General features: G+C 31.7%; 1 protein-coding gene across 1 annotated transcript; it reads right to left on the reverse strand.

Annotated features, from left to right (window-relative positions):
- Positions 1 to 839: 839 nt before the first annotated feature.
- Positions 840 to 19,499, reverse strand: LOC102800514 (uncharacterized). The gene is made up of 19 exons (XM_085500655.1): positions 18,911 to 19,499; positions 14,502 to 14,718; positions 13,503 to 13,649; positions 12,113 to 12,378; positions 9,904 to 10,335; positions 9,559 to 9,795; positions 9,210 to 9,372; positions 8,426 to 8,702; positions 7,554 to 7,802; positions 7,170 to 7,297; positions 6,856 to 6,976; positions 6,577 to 6,676; positions 5,265 to 5,406; positions 4,383 to 4,620; positions 4,156 to 4,276; positions 3,791 to 3,944; positions 2,657 to 2,769; positions 2,163 to 2,370; positions 840 to 1,599 (listed from the first exon to the last, which is right to left on the reverse strand). Exons 1-19 carry the CDS (start codon positions 19,497 to 19,499, stop codon positions 840 to 842), a joined length of 4,662 nt encoding a protein of 1,553 aa, XP_085356781.1.
- Between the last annotated feature and the right edge of the window lie 1,798 nt (positions 19,500 to 21,297).

The raw sequence follows: 21,297 nt of genomic DNA on the forward strand, positions 1-21,297 counted from the left end.
TTGCTGCAACATTCAAAAGTATTTCTTACGTGTAAATTGTGGTTATTGCACATGGTTTACGTTACTCTATAGTCACTGCATTAATTATTTAAAACAAATCTTACCACCATAAGACAATTTGAACAATTGTGTACAGGGTCCTTTATATAAAATTTCCTGAAAATATGTTCTCCACTTTTATCAGTATTATTAACACAAAGTATGAGTATTGACTCGTACTCTAGGTCATACTGACTGCTTGTGCAAATTAGCACTGGGTACTAAAAGTTGTAACATAATTGCATTACTTTTTCCGAATTTTGAATTTTTTCAGGTTGAATGAAAATATTACCACAACAGATAATTAATAGTCTATGACACTTACATAGCAGTGTAGAGTTTTTTTTACTGTAAATACCACTACAGAAAAATGATTGAACATGTATTGTGTACATAAATGTAAAAAATAAATTCTTTATAATATTATAATAATAAAATTCTTGTACTAGTATATTTCCTGATACATGTACATTAGTGTAGATTTCTCTTCCACAATGCAAACTTTGACACACAACACATTGTGTTTCAAATATGCTAAATCCAAGATCTTATGTAAAATTCAGCTGAATTGATGAATTGAACAAGACCAATATGGTCAATGTTTGGAATAGAGGTAGTTCTGAAGATGCCCAATAAATTTTGACAATGTGGCAAGCTTCATGAAGCTGTTTTTTGTCAGAATTGCTCTGACTGGTGATTGGAATTATTTGGCATCCTTTCAAAGATACATTTTCTGTTTTAAAATACAGGATCTTGTTTGAATGGCAATAAAGTTTTATAACAACTGATCGGATGGATTTTCAAACAATAGAAGACGCTTCATCTGGGAGTGACAAGGCAAAAAGTACATTAAGTTTGTGCATTTGCATTGTCTCCATTTCAATGTCTGGCTTCTTTTGCTTCTTATAGTCCTTGTGAGAGAGGAGACTGTCTTGACTTCCTGTAGATTGATGTCGACTATCATATCCTGAGGAATTTTCTGAATCTGAAACAATCTCCTTGTGGCTAATTTCATCATTGATTTCAATGATTGAATTCTGGTTTGTATCTTTAAGTGTTAATGCACTCCTGTCAACATGAATGTCAGTCTTCTGTTCATCAAATACATTCTCTTCATTAATCATTTCTTCAATACTAGGTTTTTGAGAGTAAGGTATTGATCTGGATCTTTCTTGCTTTTCTTTATATCTTTCAACATTAATATCATGCAACCTTTCTGAAATTGTTTTTGATCTTTTCACCGAGATTTTTTTCCTCATCGCTCCATTCTTGGGATGTCCAAAATCGCCCGAGTTACATGTAGAGTGTGATCGTCTCACAGCGTCAGTTTTCCTACTCAGCAAAGGTGACTTTGTGAATTTGTTCTTCCATCTGTTTGGTCTTGGAGGCAAGGGTGGTGGTTGATTTTCTATCGAACAATTTGTGGTATCTTTGCAAAACATTGGCGATTCTAAACATGGTGTTATCAAATCCATATGGTAACCAACAATTTCCATGATTTCTAATGGGCTAGGTCTATCATCTGGGCTTATGGACCAACATCTCTTCATTAAATCTTTTCTAAAAAGTAATAGCATAAATGATATTTTGAAGATCAATTGCAAAAATCCTTTTGTCATTTTCTCATGTCTTTAAAATTAAATAAATAAATAATGCAATAAGGATGAGAGAATGTAATTTTTAGTATTGTTGACACTGTATATTCATGGATACATGGGTCTTATGATTTGTCAATAAAATGAAAACACTGTTCTTGTAGCAGACATATTAATTCAATGAAACAATGAAATTCCATAATATGCATGTGCACTGGTTGTTTTAGTGGTTTTGATTTTGTATCAAACGAATACATTCATGTATCTGCAAATGAAAAATTTTTCAAGACAAATCATAATCTGATTAGATCTGCAGTGTTGAGTATCAAACAACAGCTTAAAAAAACAAATGTTTCATCCATAATGCTACAATTATTAATAATTGAACTGTAACAGTTGTTTCACCAGGATTATTATTAACTATATAATATTTTAGTGTAATTATTTTCATTGCTATACTTTATACACTAGAAAACAACAAGCCCCAAATGCATTTTTTGTATTATAGAGAGTAAAATGTTCACTTACAATACAGGATTACATCCTTCTGGGGGATTCAATGTCTCATTGCGCTTTAAAGCATCCACTACTTCAGAATTTGCGAGTCCTTGGTAAGGGAAACTACCAAAGGTGACTATCTCATACAGTACAACACCAAAACTCCAAACATCACTTTTAGTGGAGAAAATCCCATCAATAACACTCTCTCGAGACATCCAACGAACTGGTAACAGACCTGACGATCGCGAACAAAATTGAATTGAATATTCCATGGTACATACGGAACTGAAAGGTTCTAAAATTGAGTTTTTCAGAATAAACATGCATTTTAAACGTCATGGACGGTGGTGTGTTATGTAATAATCTTGCAAATCAGACTTTCTGATGTCATTATATCTTCTTAGAATTTACTTTCAATAAGTAAAGTTCGATTCAAAATTTTATAGTAACAGGAAAAAAAAACTATAATTGATATGTTTTCATATGACAGATAAAAAGATAAGACAATTAATTATTTATACCTTTCTTGCCAAATCTATAGTAGTCAGAGTCATAGAGTGGTCTTGCCATCCCAAAGTCACACAGCTTAACTACATGACTAGCATGTACTAAACAATTACGACATGCAACATCCCTGTAAGTAACAGGTATGGAATTAGAATATAGGATATACAAGTATTTAGGGAAAGTACTAAGCATTGCTCTGATCAAATATAGAAATGTTGGTGATGAATATTATTAACTTTTTCACCACCTGTTCAAAGTTTCCTCTTTTCATCAGAAATTCACAATATAGTTCTGTTTATAGTCTGCACTTTTCTTCAGAAGATTAGAACAAAAATAGCAAACTGAAAATTAACTCAAATTTTGTCTATTGGCTCCAAAATTAGGGTTCATTTCTAGAAATATTGAAGAATATAAGAAAAAAGTGCAAAAAAAATTTGGGCAAGAAAGTCTGGTGGTGAAAAGGTTAAAGTGGTATTGTTGGCAGTATTCACAATATATGGGCATCAGAACATTACTGAGCAGTTCCATGTTTTTGTTTGCATTCAAGTTTTCTGTATCTTATTGTCGCATGCCATATTCCCTCTCTTCAACAAACAAACATGGACTATGTAATAATATAAGATGAATACTGATTGAGGACTATTTGTCTTCTCAAATTACTTTTAAAACCTGAGTTTTGAAGAAAAAGGTTAAAATAATGCGGTTCAATAAAAACAGTGCTAAAAATTGTTTCATAATATATAGTACAGCAGAATATATTTCATTGTTGACTAATAATGAATAGTTATATATTTCTACACTTAATACTGTATTTGATTGTTATTAATATAATATTAGGGAAAACTGCTTAATCTTAGAGAGTGCTCATAGATAATGTCAATTACAAAACCCTGCCTCTGTTTACTATGTAAATTAATGCTTGTCTTAGGATGCTAACAAAATATGCCAACTTATATTTTATGCATAAACAGGCAACTGGTAGAATGGACACACTATTGGACTGCAGGCAAAAACTTTTGTAATAAATGCAGGCACTCAACTGATAAACATCGTTGGACAAAAATGGCACTAAAATGAAACTGAAATTGAAGTATGCGTTACAAAACTGTTTATTTTCTTGCACTTTGCTGATATGGTAAATTATCTACCTGTGAACAAAATGCATACTGGAAAGATAATCTAAACCAGCAGCGATATCAAATGCCATCTCAGTGAGCACATTAGGAGAAATGAGTTCTGCTTCCTTTGAGCCCATCTGTGGTACCAAATGACGTCTTGATAGTAAGTAGGTTTTCAAGTCACCTAAAGAAGAAAACAAATGGTGAGAGAAACACTGAATACTTGAAGACGTCATTAAACAAATGTTGATTTAGTTCATAGCAGCATACTCATTGACCACTGTATACATGAATTTTAGTCCAGTCCTACTACCACCAGCATCTGCACTAGATAAGATTTTTGTCTAATGTTAGTAATATATTAAAAGTAAGATGAATTGATAAAAGAGTCTTACCATGTAGCATGTACTCCATGACAGTATAAGCTGGTTCAGATCTTGTACAAACTCCAAATAATTGTACTATATTGATATGATCAAACTGTTTCATCATCTCAGCTTCACTCAGGAAATCCAGCTGAACAAATCAAAACATTTATAAATTAGTACAACGTATTTTTTGAACTTTCACAAAATGTGAAATATTCAATCATGCAGGAAGTTCATTGATGACTCCAATTTACCTTATCTTCAAGAGATGATCCTATTTTCAGTGTTTTCACAGCTACAGCTAACCATTTTCCATCCACAAGTCCTTCTCCACCGTAGACTGTACCGAATGCACCCTCACCTAATTTACGATTGAGCACCACATTTTCACGAGCTAATTCCCATTCATCTAAAGTCAAAATATCTGCATTCCTATGAAGTAATCCCAGCTCTTTAATCCTGGCATTGGTGCTTCGTACTTTCCTATCATACCTGATAGTAAAAAGCAAGGCTAGTTACACTTTGATACCTCTTGGGAAATATATCTAAAAAGACCTAATCACAACAATCTCTCACAGTGATAGAGGGACTGTGACCTGTGACTGTGAAGAAAATACTACATTGTTGATTTTATATAGCAGATACCATACTTTTATTTAATGTCATCACTAGTGAAAATCCTAAATCCATGAAATTGTAAATCAAAATATGTAAGTAAAGTTAGTCTTTGACTATAAAGATGTGTGTTGTGGAAAGATTCCCTGTGTTGTTTTTATTATTGTAAATGTAGTAATTTTTTCCAGGATTTGTATTTTTGTTGATAAGTGAAATTTACTTTTAATTAAATCCACATTAACAAATTGAAATTTACAAAATTCATCAAACTTAAAATCCAGTGAATATTCTCAGAATATCAAAATAAAAAATAAAGAAATTTAATTCCCCATGAAAGTTAATAATTTTACGGTAAAGTACAGTGAAATAAAATATTATCATTATTAATTTGGATATGAAATTTTGACAATCCAAATGTCAAAAGTTGAATATTAAGTAGATTTGTAATGAACAAGATCATACAAATATTTTATAATATAATTAAGGTACCGGTATATTGAATAACAGTGATAATGACTTACCTGAGTTTAACAAAAATACAGAAACTCAGGATGATCATAGTGATAGTGATAAGTACAATACAAACAAGTATAAAAATAACTCCAGAACATTCAATACCAAGGGATTTTCTCATTGATTCACCAAAAACACAAGGCACATAATCTGCAAAAAAATATAATATGTACAGGTTTTGTAATTGAACTGTGAACATTCAGTTCTTAGACTGTTTTAGACTGCAAGACAACTTAATGTATAAATGTCTATGTTGGCAAAATGTAAAACAAAATGGCTGTTGGTATGCAATCTTCGATTGGATTGCAATATAGATAAATTGTTTTCGACATGTGAGAACAATTGCCATTATACCAACTTTGGACCTAATTGATAGAGAATTTGAGATATAAATTATGCAAAAAAAAGATGAAAATATTTGTATTGTTTATTTTCGTCAAACAAAATGACTGCCAGCCAGCCATCTTGAATAAAATCACAACAAAAATTATTTGTGGAACATTACATTGTCTCTGTATCAATTTAAGTTTCAACAAGTCATGCTCTGGGTCTAAAATAGCAGAATTGCTTTATTTTGATTTGTTAGCATTTAAATGGCTGCCATTCGGTCATCTTGAATCTTATGGTCAAAAAATAAATGTACATATTTGCAACAATTCAAGATGTACAATCTATATATAAAGTTTGAACATTATTAGTCAAGGTATGTCAGACACACATCTCTGGAATCACATTTAATAAAATGACATGACGTGCATCAAGGTCTCATTCATATACAGCCAAGATTCTGTCCCGAAATGGCTGAAATGAACAGATGAATTTTTATGACCACAAAATGGCTACAATTTCAATTGAACTCAAAAGATAATAGATATTTTACAAATGATCTAACTTTGAACAAAATGGGTCTGTGAAGCTTGGACATAATGCTCTGCGTATACATATATAAAATGTAGGTTTTTAGATAATTTTTGGATTAAATATGATCATCAGTCAACAGTTTTGAATGTACATACTGTATATAAAATGTAGGTTTTTAGATACTTTTTGGATTAAATATGATCATCAGTCATCAGTCAACAGTTTTCAATGTGATCAGAAAAATAATCAGAGGCACACATATACCAACATATAAGAACTACATAACAAGTCTGGAGGCCATTGGTCCATGAGAAAATTAGACTTGCAAACGGATACACTGATAATTCATAAGCTTTTTCAATCGGGTCCAGTCGGGAAGTAAAAGAAAAGTGATCAAGTGATAATGCATGTATTCTCAAGAGTCTGACCATATATATAACTACAGCTCAGATATATTACCTGATTTCCCATCATTTGGTGGTACACCAGTAACCCATGTAATAAGACTCTCATCAATAGTCAGATTTCCAAGGCCCGAAGGATAACATGAACCAAAAAACTAAAATAAATAATTATAAGTTGGTAAGTGATTACAAAATACAGAGTAGAAAATAATATAATTTTGTGAGTGAGTCGTTGTGTTTTTGAGCATTTTCTACCGGTAAGTAAGTGAGTGACTGACTAGGTAGGTGATGGAGTTAATTAACAGTAATGTTTCACAAAGATTGTAATACTTACACTAGATGTATGTGCGAACATTTGTTTAATCTTTATACTACTTGTTCTATCAGGCCCATCAAAGAACACTTTGCCAGACAAACCCTCGAATAATGATTCATCAATAAAGCCCATGTATTTCCTAAAAATTAAACATGATTATTTTCTTCAGTTAACCATACAAAATAATTGATGTTGTAACAAATGGTATATTAAGTATATTATGATAGAAGCCTATTCATAAATGCAAACATCCAGGATTTGTACTCCTGGGTTATTGACTTAAAAAAAGTCAGCAGTCTAATTTTTGAGACAATGGTTTATTGCATACTCACTGTACAGTTTTATTTGTTGTTATGGTACTCAGTGCAAATACATCATGTTCTAATAGTTTATCCAATGCAATAGCGATAGTCCATACAGCATCATAGGCATAGGCAGCATAGGGAGATGGTGGAATACCCTGAAATTAAAAAATCAAGATAGTGTCTTCAATTATAATTATAGATGAGCTAACGATTAAATTAAATGAATGAATGAATGAATGAATGAATGTATGAATGAATCAATGATTCAATGAATCAATGAATGAAATTAAATTGAATGCATTTATAGCCTTATATCAATAATGTATTTCCCATGCTGATATGAAATGGCTTATATCCTTGTGTCTGTGGGAGAGGTATAGTAAACAAGACTAGGTAGGAGAGATTACTAACCAAATTGTCTACAATATTCAGATATTGTTCAGTGAACTCTCTGACAGTTGTATCACCCACAACAGTTACATTACTCTCTTGCCAGTTCATTCTTGAAAAAGTCATTATGCCTGCAACAGCTTTCTCCATTTCCTGTGTTGTACAATGTACATATTCATTTTCATGTTCATTGTAATAGTCCGTATCCCACCAGTCTCTAGCATACCATGCCGGCAGAAACCACTGATATCCCTCATGGGCAGTTGTACCCTAGAATAATAAAGGCAATACATACAGTACTGAAGAATAATTGAATAATTGTGGGTACACAACTATTACTGGTAGTTTTTAAACATGTTTTCCAAGTGCTGCCTAAGTGTACCCTTTGAAGTTTCCATTTATCACTGTCATTATTTATTTAGACTGCCATGTTTATGATTGTTTTTACAATATTATTATGAATAGTATAATATCAGGTTATTACGAAGATACCTCAAAATATGCACAAAGACAGTACAGCGGCAGTATCAACCAACGCGCAGCAGAGGTCGATGTGACAGCGTACTGTCTGAGTGCATACTTTGAAGTATCTTGTAATAACCTTATTATTATACATCTTTTCCTTCCAAGGATACATCATGGGAATGCCGAGATCCAAATAGTTTAGAATAGAATCAGCGAACTTCTTTGTATGGTATGGAGTCCAGTCAAACCCTGGTGGCAGCCATGTTTGTTTTTATTATTAGAGGACACTTATGCGCGTAATCATTCCATATTTGGAATTTGCATTCCCTAGTATGTAGGATGAAAATACCTCATAAAATACTGCAAAATTACGGCACGCTGTAACTTATGGCGTTACGGTGACAGATGTATAATAATTAGATTAATACCTGTTTGTATGCTTCACATATTACAGCTCTAGCGGCGTATTCATAGAAATTACCAATGACAATGTGTGCCTCATTTTCTTTAATCTCTGTGATGTAGAATGACATGTCCAGGGAATGTTCACCTTCAGTAAACCTACGACTGACTACCACATCAATACCATTCATAGTAAATGCTGCATGAATAGCGGATACTAAGTATGCGAATTCGCTTCCATCTTCCGTTAAAGTGGCACATTGCTCCCATCCCCAGTATTCAAAGAACTCTACATAACAATTACTGAAAATTTAAATAAGAAGATATCAGGTCAGATATGGTAATTTCCATTGATATCTAATAATGGGTCTGAATGAACTGTAAGTCATTACCCATGTTAATACGTGATGTCATTTCTTTCAATCAATGCAATGAAAATACCCTGAAGCCCTGCTAAGGGCAGTGGAAGATCAGATATTGGAAAATCTGTTATTATAAATTACCAGTAACCAGGCTTGGCCTAATAACTTTCATTATAAAGTCAGATATTTGAAAATGTACATGCTTGGATATTGCCTAATATAGAGGGGTGATGTAGATTATTTTCACTACTTTTGGTGAAGAGATCTCCCAAGAGAAATATAATGGAATTGTGAGAAATGGAAATACACAGTATGATGTTGAATATATTACATTCAGTGAAAATTTTGAATGACTATCAGTTACATTTGTCAACTCCCAATTTACTGTTTTCAGTGAAAACAAACTCCAGCTCAAATACTGTAATTCACACTATTTAGATGTACTTACGCAAATTGTGTGGCAGGTGGATATGTTCTGTAGTAGTGTGGATACTGACTTCTATCAGATAAAACAGGTGACTCTGAACTATAGCTTATCATGATATTATGGAAATATGTAGACATTCCAGCTATTATCTGTGCCTCATCTGAACAGGCTGGACCAACAATACCTGAAGTAGTGCACACAGAAAACACTTAGTAGTCAAGTTTAAAGTGCTAGCTGGTTATGAGGGTACCGGTAATATTGAAAATGAATAACATACAGGCAAAAACGAAAGAATTTTCAACACATACAGTTGAGGGCAGCAAAAAGGGTTTACTCATACATGGCAGGAATAACGTATGAAAACACTTACCAACACTTGTATGTTCATTATCAGTTATATATTTTAGATATGCCAACATGGAAAGTTGTTCATTACACTGTGTGTTAAAGGTATGTAGATCTAAGTTGTATACTGGTAAAATAGATGAATTAGCATTGACAGCTGATATTGCCATGTGGGCAGCTGGCTCAATTCCGGGCTGAGGCCATTTACCACCAGTGTTTGGGAAGAAACCACCAAGATATATAGTCTGATTCACTACAACACCTGTAAAAACAAAGAAATATTATTTGTACTAAAAAAAATAAATTTAAGATGGGTACTGCAGAGAGAAATGTATAACAGGAAATTTCATATAGATGGTGACTTGATTACCTGGTATCCATGACATCCATATATCTTCATTCTCTCGAACCCAATCACAAGCAGTTTCTTCTTCAGTTATATGATTTGAATATTGATATGTTAACAGGGAATCCATCTGGGATGGCGTAAATTCCATATCCATGAGGATATTGAATGCATGAGGCAAACCAGACTGGAAATCAGCCCATGCATATTTATGTAAAATATTTGTATTGAAGTCGCATCCCCTGTCAATCCTTTTGATGATGCAGTTTGGAAATTCAATCCTTGTATAGTTGCCAGATGCTGTGATACTATTAGGCACCCAATTAAAGTAGAGCACAGGTTTGCTTTCATGATAATAGGATTGAACAAATCGAGTTAGCTTAGGACCAATCCATGCAATGGTGACATTTAACTGCAAGAATGTGACTTGGTCTACCAATACATCTTTGTTGTTATCTGTAAATAAAAGAAAATCGATTTCATGGTATGTCTCAATCTGATTAAAATCTAATGTTGTTTTCTGGATTTCAGTGAATATGTACTACTTCTAGCCAAAGGACTGTAAGAAGTGTGTTCAAAACCGCATTAAGGCAGCTCCCCCCTGACTGTCAAAACGATATTCAGGCAGCTCTTCTTCAGCAGTAATGATTCTTTGGCTGTCAAAATTGTGTTCAGGCAGCTCCTCTTTGACTGGTAAAATTTGTCAACTAATTAAGGCTTGAATAGAAAGTGGCCTGTAACAAGAGTTCTGACCCTTTATCCACTGAAAATTGGACTTTACTTTAAAAAAGGTTCCTTAGTATATGGTAATATATGTGGTTGTGTATTATTTAGATGAGAACAGCATTTAATGTGGCCCAGTTTGGCATAAACAATATGCTGATGTGCTTGAACCCCATTGTCTGTGAACCAATGTTGGACCTGATTGGACAGTGAGAATTTGAGTTATAAAACTTGTGCAGAAAAAACATATTGATGATTTTCATCAAACAGAATGGCTGTCAGTCAACTACCATATCTTGGATTGTATTGTAGCACCAATCAACTTTTGTTGATGTGCTAAAACAGAAATATCTGTAAACTAGGATGAAACTTGCCATTTTTTAGCCAAACAAAATGGCTGCCAGGCGACCATTTTGAATGGGATTGTGATACAATCAATTTTAGTTACGCTGGAACATAATTGTCTGTGAACCAAGTTTTGAAGTAATTGAACAGCATGAATTTGATATATAGCAGCATTGTGCAGTTAAAGGTGAAAATTGCTGATTTTTGTGAAACAAAATGGCAAAATGGACAGCCATACTGCAAAAAATCTTGAAAAATATTAACTCTCAACTTCATGAAATAATATGCTGTACTTCCTCTGTACAAAGTCTGGAAAATTATGTACCAAGTCTCAAATATGAACAAAAATAGGTATTTTTGTTGTTTAAAATGGGCTCCAGTTGGGTGATTTTAATAATATAATAATAGATGTGCCTCAGTATGCCAACATAAATTTATTTAATATATTCTAAGTTTGAACATAATCGACCAGCATAACTATATAAAATATACGTTATTTTGGGGTCAAATATGGCTGCCATTTGATAATTTGAACAGAAAAAAAATGAGGTATACTATGAGGTTATTAAGAGGTTACCGAGAAGTATACACAAAGACAGTACAGTGAGAGTATCGACTGATGCGCAGCGAAAGTCAATGCAACTACGTACTGTCTGAGAGCATACTTTAGGTATCCTAATAACCTTATTATTATTCATCTTTTCCTCCCAATGATATGTCATGGGAATGCCGAAATCTAAGAAGTTTATAACAGAATCAGCGAACTTCTTTGTGTGGAGTCTCGTCAAACCCTGATATGGCAGCCATGTTTGTTTTTAATATTGGAAGACACTTATGTGAATAATCATTCCATATTTGGAATTTGCATTTCCTAATATGGTAGGATGAAAATACCCTGTAAAATACCGCAAAATTATGGCATGCTGTAACTTATGGCGTTATGGTGACAGATGTATAATAGTATCATGTATCAACTATGTACCAAATTTGAATGAAGTACTGAGATAATACAATGGACGGGCGACAGACAGACATATGAACAGAACCCAATCCATGAGCCCCCAGACTGTCCAGTTGGAAGCTAATAAAATGGTAATCTATGCCATGTCCACAAAAACATAAAAAAATGGATATTTAGGCATATAGATGAAATGTGTGCAATTACCTGCATATTCTGCTAACAGCACAGCACATTTAGAATTATTTCTAGGACAGCTGGGGACTCTGAACACACCATCTACGCAGTTAGAATCTTCACAATATCGACTACCATCTCCATCGTCAGTCAATGTAAGATTGTCTAGCAGATCAGCATCAATGTAGAAAAGCTCATTTACAAATGGATCATTCAATACCCACCAGTTATTTGCAATGATGTTGCGTTCTGTATAAATATACTGCATAACATAGGTTGGTTCATACCAACCATATCTATCAAGAAGCAAACAACTGAAGTTTAGTTATTGCGCTATATTATGAGGGATAACAAGAAATACAAAAGCATTAAGTATATAAAAACCTTTAGTTTTAATATTAGGAACAATGCATTATTATGATAAGACGACGGTTATGTTTATTCACTATTTTGATATTTTGGGTTCAGTCACGAATTTAAAGTTTAAATTCACAAATTTGTTTTTTTTCTTCAAAAACTTGTTGATAAGTAGCTCTGCCATCCAACAACAATCCAGTTCAAATTTCAGGAATTCTTTTCAATTGCTAAAAACAGGTGACAGGGTCACTAAGAATATTTACTGCACTCATGGTGAATTTTCAGGAAATAGGCCTGAATACTCACAGGCAGGTAATCTGGGAGATGTGAGTGGGGACATATCCTACGTATATCCTAAGGGAATCAGCATTTTAAGATAAATAACCCAATGTTTTGGTAGTTTTATCAAATTATCCAGCAGTGTACATGATCTCATGACCTAAATTTATATATTAATTAAATATCAATGATGTTATATAAGGCTTGTAACTCGTAATGAAAGAATGTGATCTAATAAAATGCATATTATTTGCATGGCAGCACATAGTGCAAATGATTTTCAAATATTCTCAGGTTTATGTGTCAGAATGTGGCCATGTACTGTACGTTGTTCTATGCATAATTTATTCCTATTTATTGTAAAGCTATTGTAACTGTAATAAGCAACATTTGTGTCTTTAATATGCAGTGACTCATCATGATCAGTGAATTTAGCATTTCGGGCATATTCAGTGGGTTTTAAATTCATTTAGATAATGTGTTCTATGCTCAATTTTACATATAATATTCACTGGGTTTTAATTTAGCGCATTTTCCAGTCATCGAAATAAGCAAAATTACAAACCAGTGAATAATTAACCCTTTTACAATAGTTTATTTTATATAATTTTATTATATAATATTTACTTTAATATTGTAAGCTTTTTGTGATACGAATAGGTATAAATTGAGTACAGAAGGTAATAAATAAGACGGAAAATGGCAAATGAGTTGAACCCTAATGCATTATTATAATAGGTGCTCCAGAATTTATTTTTAAAGTAGGATAAATATGAAAACATACCTGCCAAGGGGTCCAAGATGTCCAGCATGAACTACATAACCAGTTTCTACCCACTCGTCAGCTGTTTGGCCTATTTCTTGATCACACCAAACCTCGGCATTTACTGTTGATGGAGGCACACTCGCAACATTGTTATCATTACATAGCCTAAAAATAAAAGGTATAGTCATCTTATCTTCAATCAACAAATCCTTATTGCAAATCTGAGACACAACACAACAAAAAAAGCTTGAATACTAGTTTAGGTCATGCACAAACTACTGTAAAAGGATTAATTATTCACTGGGTTTTAATTTTGCTTATTTCGCTGACTGGAAAATGCGCTAAATTAAAACTCAGAGAATATGTAAAATTTAGCATAGAACACATTATCTGAATGATAAAACCGTGAATTTAAAACCCACTGAATATGCCTGAAATGGTAGAACAGCGAAATTTAAACCCAGTGAAAATTAGTCATTTTACAGTATGACAACATTTTTTACAATTATGACATAGAGGTGCAATAACAGTGCACAGGGCCACTTCATTTATGTTTACATCATGGTGGATGATTGAAAAGCTGTCTCAATTGAAGACAAAAAAAAGAATAGAGAATCTTATCCAAAGTACTTGTAGCTGAGATTATATTTTAGGATATTTTGTTTGCCATTCTCTAAACTTAATTGAACTTAATTGTTGTCCATCATGAGGATGGAAGTATGTCCAAGGAATATACTTTGGACACAAAATGGAAACAAAGTACATGTATACAAGTTCAAACAATGATACAAAGGGAATTGGGAATAGCTCCATTTAGATGCCTGAATGTACACAGTTTTCTGCCAGAACACATAGTTTGGTAATTGTTTAAACAACACTGACTGGTCTAACAACTTTTTATCAGCGCCACTAATTGTAACAGATGGTAGCCCAGGTGTCTACCAAATTATTTGTGGGATTGTGGGAAATTTTTACACTGGTCATGGACAACGTTTTCATAAAGAAACATGCACTTACCATGGAAAGCTTGTTGGACATCCTGTTAAATTCTGCATTACAGAATCAATGTCTGGATTGCCTGGGGTCTGTTTGATTTCAACGTCTCGAAACCCAACCACTTCATGATACAATATAGCTAGAATATAGGTAACTATCAAATTCGAAGATTTTGTTGTAGATTCTATTATAATTGGTAATATCTCACCCTGATGATACCATAATCTCTCAACAGGATCTAAAAAAAAAAGATTTTCAATTTGTATGCTGAATATCTCATCAAGTTTCAGAGGCAGATTTTTTATTTTTTTCAGGGGGGTGGGGGTGTTATCCTTACCATATTTTGTGGTATTGTTCTTTTATGCCATGAATTTCAAGGTCGTTTCTGCAGGTACATGTATACTAAAAGAACAACCTGATGAGGACAAGGACAGCTTGATGCATTATGCTTGGTGATGTGAACATTGGCACTGTTCCTAATACCCCTCCTGCTATCAATTACCACAACCTTCTGGAAACATATAACTACTTTCAAATAATTTATACCCCTATGAGAGTCACTGAAAATTCTAGTTGAATCATCGATCAATTCGTGATTGTGTAATTTGATATTCAGCCAGCAATTTCTCCATTTGTTTTTGAATTCATCAAAATAATTTCCAATAAAATTGACTGAGGTCTGTAGGTTGTAAATTTCTGCTTCTACTGTTTTGATTTTGTTGATTTTTCTACCAAAATTTTCAACTTTTGATTTTAATTCTAAGAGTTGGCTATGCTTGTTGTCATTTGTTACTTGGTTTGAACTGCCGAGGATTTACTGTCATTAGGAAATTGACCATTTTCCGTACACTGCGAGAATCACGCGTTATGCGTGAAATCGAACGTAAAAACAGGACAAACAAAGGTCATAGCGTCGTAGTCGCGTCAAACATCGCATGGGATTCGACAAACGCGAAAGTATTTCGGGGACATTTCCATGCTTAATAATGTGCTGTCCACATTTGATGATAGGCAATTTCGATTAAGTGAGGGTATTCGGAAGCAATATTCCTCTGTCGAAGATCGGCCAGTCAATGTAAGCTGCGAAATAAAGAAATTCTAGTTCAAAATCAAATCGTTCGATTTTTGCGGCAGACGTTCGACGCGCGTCTTTCATGCATCTCGCGAGATCTCGCAATTGTTCGGAAAATCACCTATTGCTTTTACTTCAAAGCTGAATATCTCATTGGCATAAATGAACACCTTTTGTAGCTCTACAGTCATTACATTTAATCATTTAATCTCGATGGTTCGGTGTTGACTGGACTTTTGTAGTAATATTATGAAATAAGTTTCACCAGAGGTCAGAGAAAACAATGTTCACTCCCTCTGTTTGCTCTTGTTCCATTTCACTCTAAACAGAAAGTTTTGCCTTTATATATCATTAGTCAAATTTATTGTTGAGCTACATTTGTAGTTATGCAGGACATGCAAAATAAAGCTGATGAAACAGAGAATAATAAACTCTTTAACCAACACGATGTTGATATTATAGTTGTACTGTACAAGTTTTATAATCACTACAATCATTGGGGGTGAGCTACATCACAGAACATTCTATGTTGCTAAGGAGTGCACCACTGTACCATGTTTTTCTATGGGGGCTCTGCGCGAGCTGCTGTAGAGCGCAGGTCGAGGAGCTGGTGAAAATAGCTGAAATCGAGAAAACAACACAAACTCAACTTTGAAGTAATCCTGAACAGCCAAATTTATATATGTTGAACATGCAGGGCTAATCTTTTTACACTGTTCAGGGGAGTCTGACCAACTACTCCAAAGTACTGTTTTCTGATAGTTTTCGGCTTTTGTTTTCACCGTGGTGGTTGCCAGGCGGTGAAAATGCCCAGATGTCCACTCCCACGGATTACTTATATAATGTAAGGTAGAGTTGAAGCTTACATGTAGATTGATGTTTCAGTTTCTGCAATATTGCCTCTAGTGTTGTTCTTTGCACTACATAAATAGGAGCTGTAAACACTTATATTCACATGGTACTACTACTATTGTGTTTCTGAGTGCTTAAGTACATCATAAATTATTTGTTCATGACAGCTAATTTTTTTTTTTTTAATCTAACCTTTGTCCAAGAGCACTATTATGGATACAAATCCAAAAACGTTTTATGATAAATTGATAGGATACATGATACATTTTTGTGTCTAGATATTTTTTGATTGCTCCGAGAGTATTTCATCTTTAAATGATGCATACTGTATTCCTCTGGTGGCTACATAAACAACAATTTCAAGATGCTTTGAATGAATGAATTAACTTGATCATCTAGAATCATTTTATAATTGGCTAAACAATCTAAATATCATATGTGTTAGAAAAATGTGACAGGCCTGTATGTTTTCCAGACAATGAAAATATTATCTATAATCCCTCTCGATTATTTATTTATTTATTTATTTATTTATTTATTTATTTATTTATTTATTTATTTATTTATTTATTTATTTATTTATTTATTTATTTATTTATTTATTTATTTATTTATTTATTTATTTATTTATTTATTTATTTATTTATTTATTTATTTATTTATTTATTTATTTATTTATTTATTTATTTATTTATTTATTTATTTATTTATTTATTTATTTATTTATTTATTTATTTATTTATTTATTTATTTATTTATTTATTTATTTATTTATTTATTTATTTATTTATTTATTTATTTATTTATTTATTTATTTATTTATTTATTTATTTATTTATTTATTTATTTATTTATTTATTTATTTATTTATTTATTTATTTATTTATTTATTTATTTATTTATTTATTTATTTATTTATTTATTTATTTATTTATTTATTTATTTATTTATTTATTTATTTATTTATTTATTTATTTATTTATTTATTTATTTATTTATTTATTTATTTATTTATTTATTTATTTATTTATTTATTTATTTATTTATTTATTTATTTATTTATTTATTTATTTATTTATTTATTTATTTATTTATTTATTTATTTATTTATTTATTTATTTATTTATTTATTTATTTATTTATTTATTTATTTATTTATTTATTTATTTATTTATTTATTTATTTATTTATTTATTTATTTATTTATTTATTTATTTATTTATTTATTTATTTATTTATTTATTTATTTATTTATTTATTTATTTATTTATTTATTTATTTATTTATTTATTTATTTATTTATTTATTTATTTATTTATTTATTTATTTATTTATTTATTTATTTATTTATTTATTTATTTATTTATTTATTTATTTATTTATTTATTTATTTATTTATTTATTTATTTATTTATTTATTTATTTATTTATTGCTTCCCTTTTGTAACAGGGGCTCACTATGTAAACTAGGAGCTGCACCAAATAAAAAATACATTTCACTCAAAGACTTATGGATAAAAAAAAAAAACTTTTGATAGACAAAAATAAATTAAGTTACATGAACTAAGATAACAAAATATAACAACAACAAAAGACATCTAAAAGTAGCAACAACAAAAAAAAAAAAAAAAAAAAATAAGAAAACTAAAATATAAGAAGTACACTGGAAAAATATTAAATATTATCTGTATACCTCTTTCTACTGTCCATGGCATCAACTAAGAATTTTTTTGTAAAAGTATCAATTTCGTCACACAGGACTGAATCATACTGCCTTGTACTGTCACCCAGGATTAAACATAGCACTTCTTTGTTTGCTTTCCCACTGTACGTTGCATTCTTTCTAATTTTTCTATATCTGTTGAACTAAATATTAGTAACTCACAGGCATACTCTAAGGCAGGTCTAATAATGTGGTTCCATGGTTCCACAGGGATATACCATAATCTACTCTATTTACATTGCCATGGTTACCAAGAATTGATTTCATAATGGGGAATAACTTGTTAAACTTTTCAGATATTTTTGTACATTGTGTATGATCTGACAAGTTACATGTAATCCAATAACCCAAATATTTATACTCAGACGCTTCTTTTATCTTTGAGTTCCCAATCTGCCAATCTTTGTTTTTGTTAACTTTCTTGTTAATGATCAACACGTTTGACTTTTCCTCATTAATTGTCATCTTCCATAGCTTGCAGAAATGGTTTGTGACATTTAACATGGATTTGAGTTGGACCTCATTTGGTGCAATAAGCACCACATCATCAGCAAAAAACAATCCATTTATACAAATTTCATCCAATTTAACACCAAGTACCGGTAGTGAATCATCTAACAGTTTTTTGAATTCATTCATATAAATTGAGAATAACGTTGGGGCTAAAACACATCCTTGTTTTAAACCTTCATTCTGTGTAAAATAATCTGTTTCAATATCGCCAAATGATACTTTACTTTCAATATGGTTATATGTATTTTTTTATTATACGCCATAATTTGCCCTTTACACCATTCTGCCATAAAGCATACCATAAACCTTCTGTCCAAATGCTGTCATAAGCCTTTTTAAAATCTAAGAAGGCAAAATATGTATGCTTTTTCTGGTGTTTACGAATTGAAGCTATCCCTTTTAGAATGAACACTTGGTCAATTGTCCGTCTGTTTTTCCTGAAACCCCCTTGAATTTCCCCTAAAATATTATTAGATTCCACCAAATCGGTTAATTCTTTTTCAACTATTTTACTATAAATTTTTCCAATAACTGAGCTGAGTGAAATGCCTCGATAGTTATTCAGATTTTTTATATTGCCTTTCTTGTGTAATGGTATTATTATGCTTTTTCCCCAATCTACAGGGACAACCTCAAGGTGGAGACACATATTAAACATCAATTTTAATGAGTCTGTCACTACTTTGCCACCACCTTTGATGATTTCATGGGTGATTTCATCTGGCCCTGCAGCTTTATTATTCTTGAGATCTGATATTATTTTATTTATTTGTTCATCCTTTACGGAGATATTATTTACATTTTGTGATAAATCTTCTTCATACTTGGCTATTGAATCTAGAACTTTTTTTTCAAACATCTTTGATTCTTGGAAAAAACTATCTTTCTCATACAAATTATAACCAAGCATATAGTAACAGTAACATCATGTGGGCATTTATTCTGCTTGATATAACATGTAGTGACAAAATATATCTTGATCTTGTAGAACTCAAGCAATCGTTATGGCTATCATGTCTTATTTTCAGAATGATGCAAGTTGGTTAAATTATACTTAGTGAACTTTAGAAAGTTTAGAGAACCCCTCACCCCAACCTTCACCTTAGTACTAAAAGGTGAACCCACAACCCATATATTTTTAGCTCCACTGTCGACTTTGTCGAGCGGAGCTTATCATATGAGTGATTGTCCGTCGTCGTCGTCCGTCGTCGTCCGTCGTCCGTGTCAATGTTTTACTTTTTCGACTTCTTCTTGAAAACTACAAGCCTAAATGCTTTGATACTTGGTGTATATGTACCTTGGGTAGACCTCTCTTAGGTTTGTTCATTTCATGTTGATATCTTTAATTCTCTAATTTTGGTGAATATTTTTGTCATTTTTGGTAAAAACTGATATTTTCGACTTCTTGTTAAAAACCACAAGTGCAATTGCTTTGATATTACATATATAGGTACTACATGTGGACCTCTCTCAGATTTGTTCATTTCGTGATGATATCTTCAATTCTCTAATTTTGGTGAATATTTTTGTCATTTTTGGTAAAAACTGATATTTTCGACTTCTTGTTAAAAACCGCAAGTGCAATTGCTTTGATATTACATATATAGGTACTACATGTGGACCTCTCTCAGATTTGTTCATTTTGTAATGATATCTTTAATTCTCTAATTTTGGTGAATATTTTTGTCATTTTTTGGTGAAAAGTGATATTTTCGACTTCTTGTTAAAAACCGCAAGTCCAATTGCTTTGATACTACATATATAGGTACTACATGTGGACCTCTCTCAGATTTGTTTATTTCGTGATGATATCTTCAATTCTCTAATTTTGGTGAATATTTTTGTCATTTTTGGTAAAAACTGATATTTTCGACTTCTTGTTAAAAACCGCAAGTGCAATTGCTTTGATATTACATATATAGGTACTACATGTGGACCTCTCTCAGATTTGTTCATTTTGTAATGATATCTTTAATTCTCTAATTTTGGTGAATATTTTTGTCATTTTTGGTAAAAACTGATATTTTCGACTTCTTGTTAAAAACCACAAGTGCAATTGCTTTGATATTACATATATAGGTACTACATGTGGACCTCTCTCAGATTTGTTCATTTTGTAATGATATCTTTAATTCTCTAATTTTGGTGAATATTTTTGTCATTTTTGGTAAAAACTGATATTTTCGACTTCTTGTAAAAAACCGCAAGTGCAAATGCTTTGATATTACATATATAGGTACTACATGTGGACCTATCTCAGATTTGTTCATTTTGTAATGATATCTTTAATTCTCTATTTTTGGTGAATATTTTTGTCATTTTTTGGTGAAAAGTGATATTTTCGACTTCTTGTTAAAAACCGCAAGTCCAATTGCTTTGATACTACATATATAGGTACTACATGTGGACCTCTCTCAGATTTGTTTATTTCGTGATGATATCTTCAATTCTCTAATTTTGGTGAATATTTTTGTCATTTTTGGTAAAAAGTGATATTTTTGACTTCTTGTTAAAAACCGCAAGTCCGATTGCTTTGATATTACATATATAGGTACTACATGTGGACCTCTCTCAGATTTGTTCATTTTGTGATGATATCTTCAATTCTCTAATTTTGGTGAATATTTTTGTCATTTTTGGTAAAAAGTGATATTTTC

Source organism: Saccoglossus kowalevskii, chromosome 6, assembly GCF_978046115.1.
Source record: "Saccoglossus kowalevskii chromosome 6, keSacKowa6.1, whole genome shotgun sequence".
In the NCBI taxonomy this organism is placed as follows: domain Eukaryota; kingdom Metazoa; phylum Hemichordata; class Enteropneusta; family Harrimaniidae; genus Saccoglossus; species Saccoglossus kowalevskii.

Excerpts from the sequence above, each read along its gene's own strand:
- LOC102800514 (XM_085500655.1), bottom strand. The coding sequence starts at position 19,499 with ATGTTTGAAAAAAAAGTTCTAGATTCAATAGCCAAGTATGAAGAAGAT. Across the intron at positions 13,650-14,501 it reads TGTCCAACAAGCTTTCCATG|GCTATGTAATGATAACAATG; the intron begins GTAAGTGCATGT and ends TTTTATTTTTAG. Across the intron at positions 7,803-8,425 it reads TATGTGAAGCATACAAACAG|GGTACAACTGCCCATGAGGG; the intron begins GTATTAATCTAA and ends TTATTATTCTAG.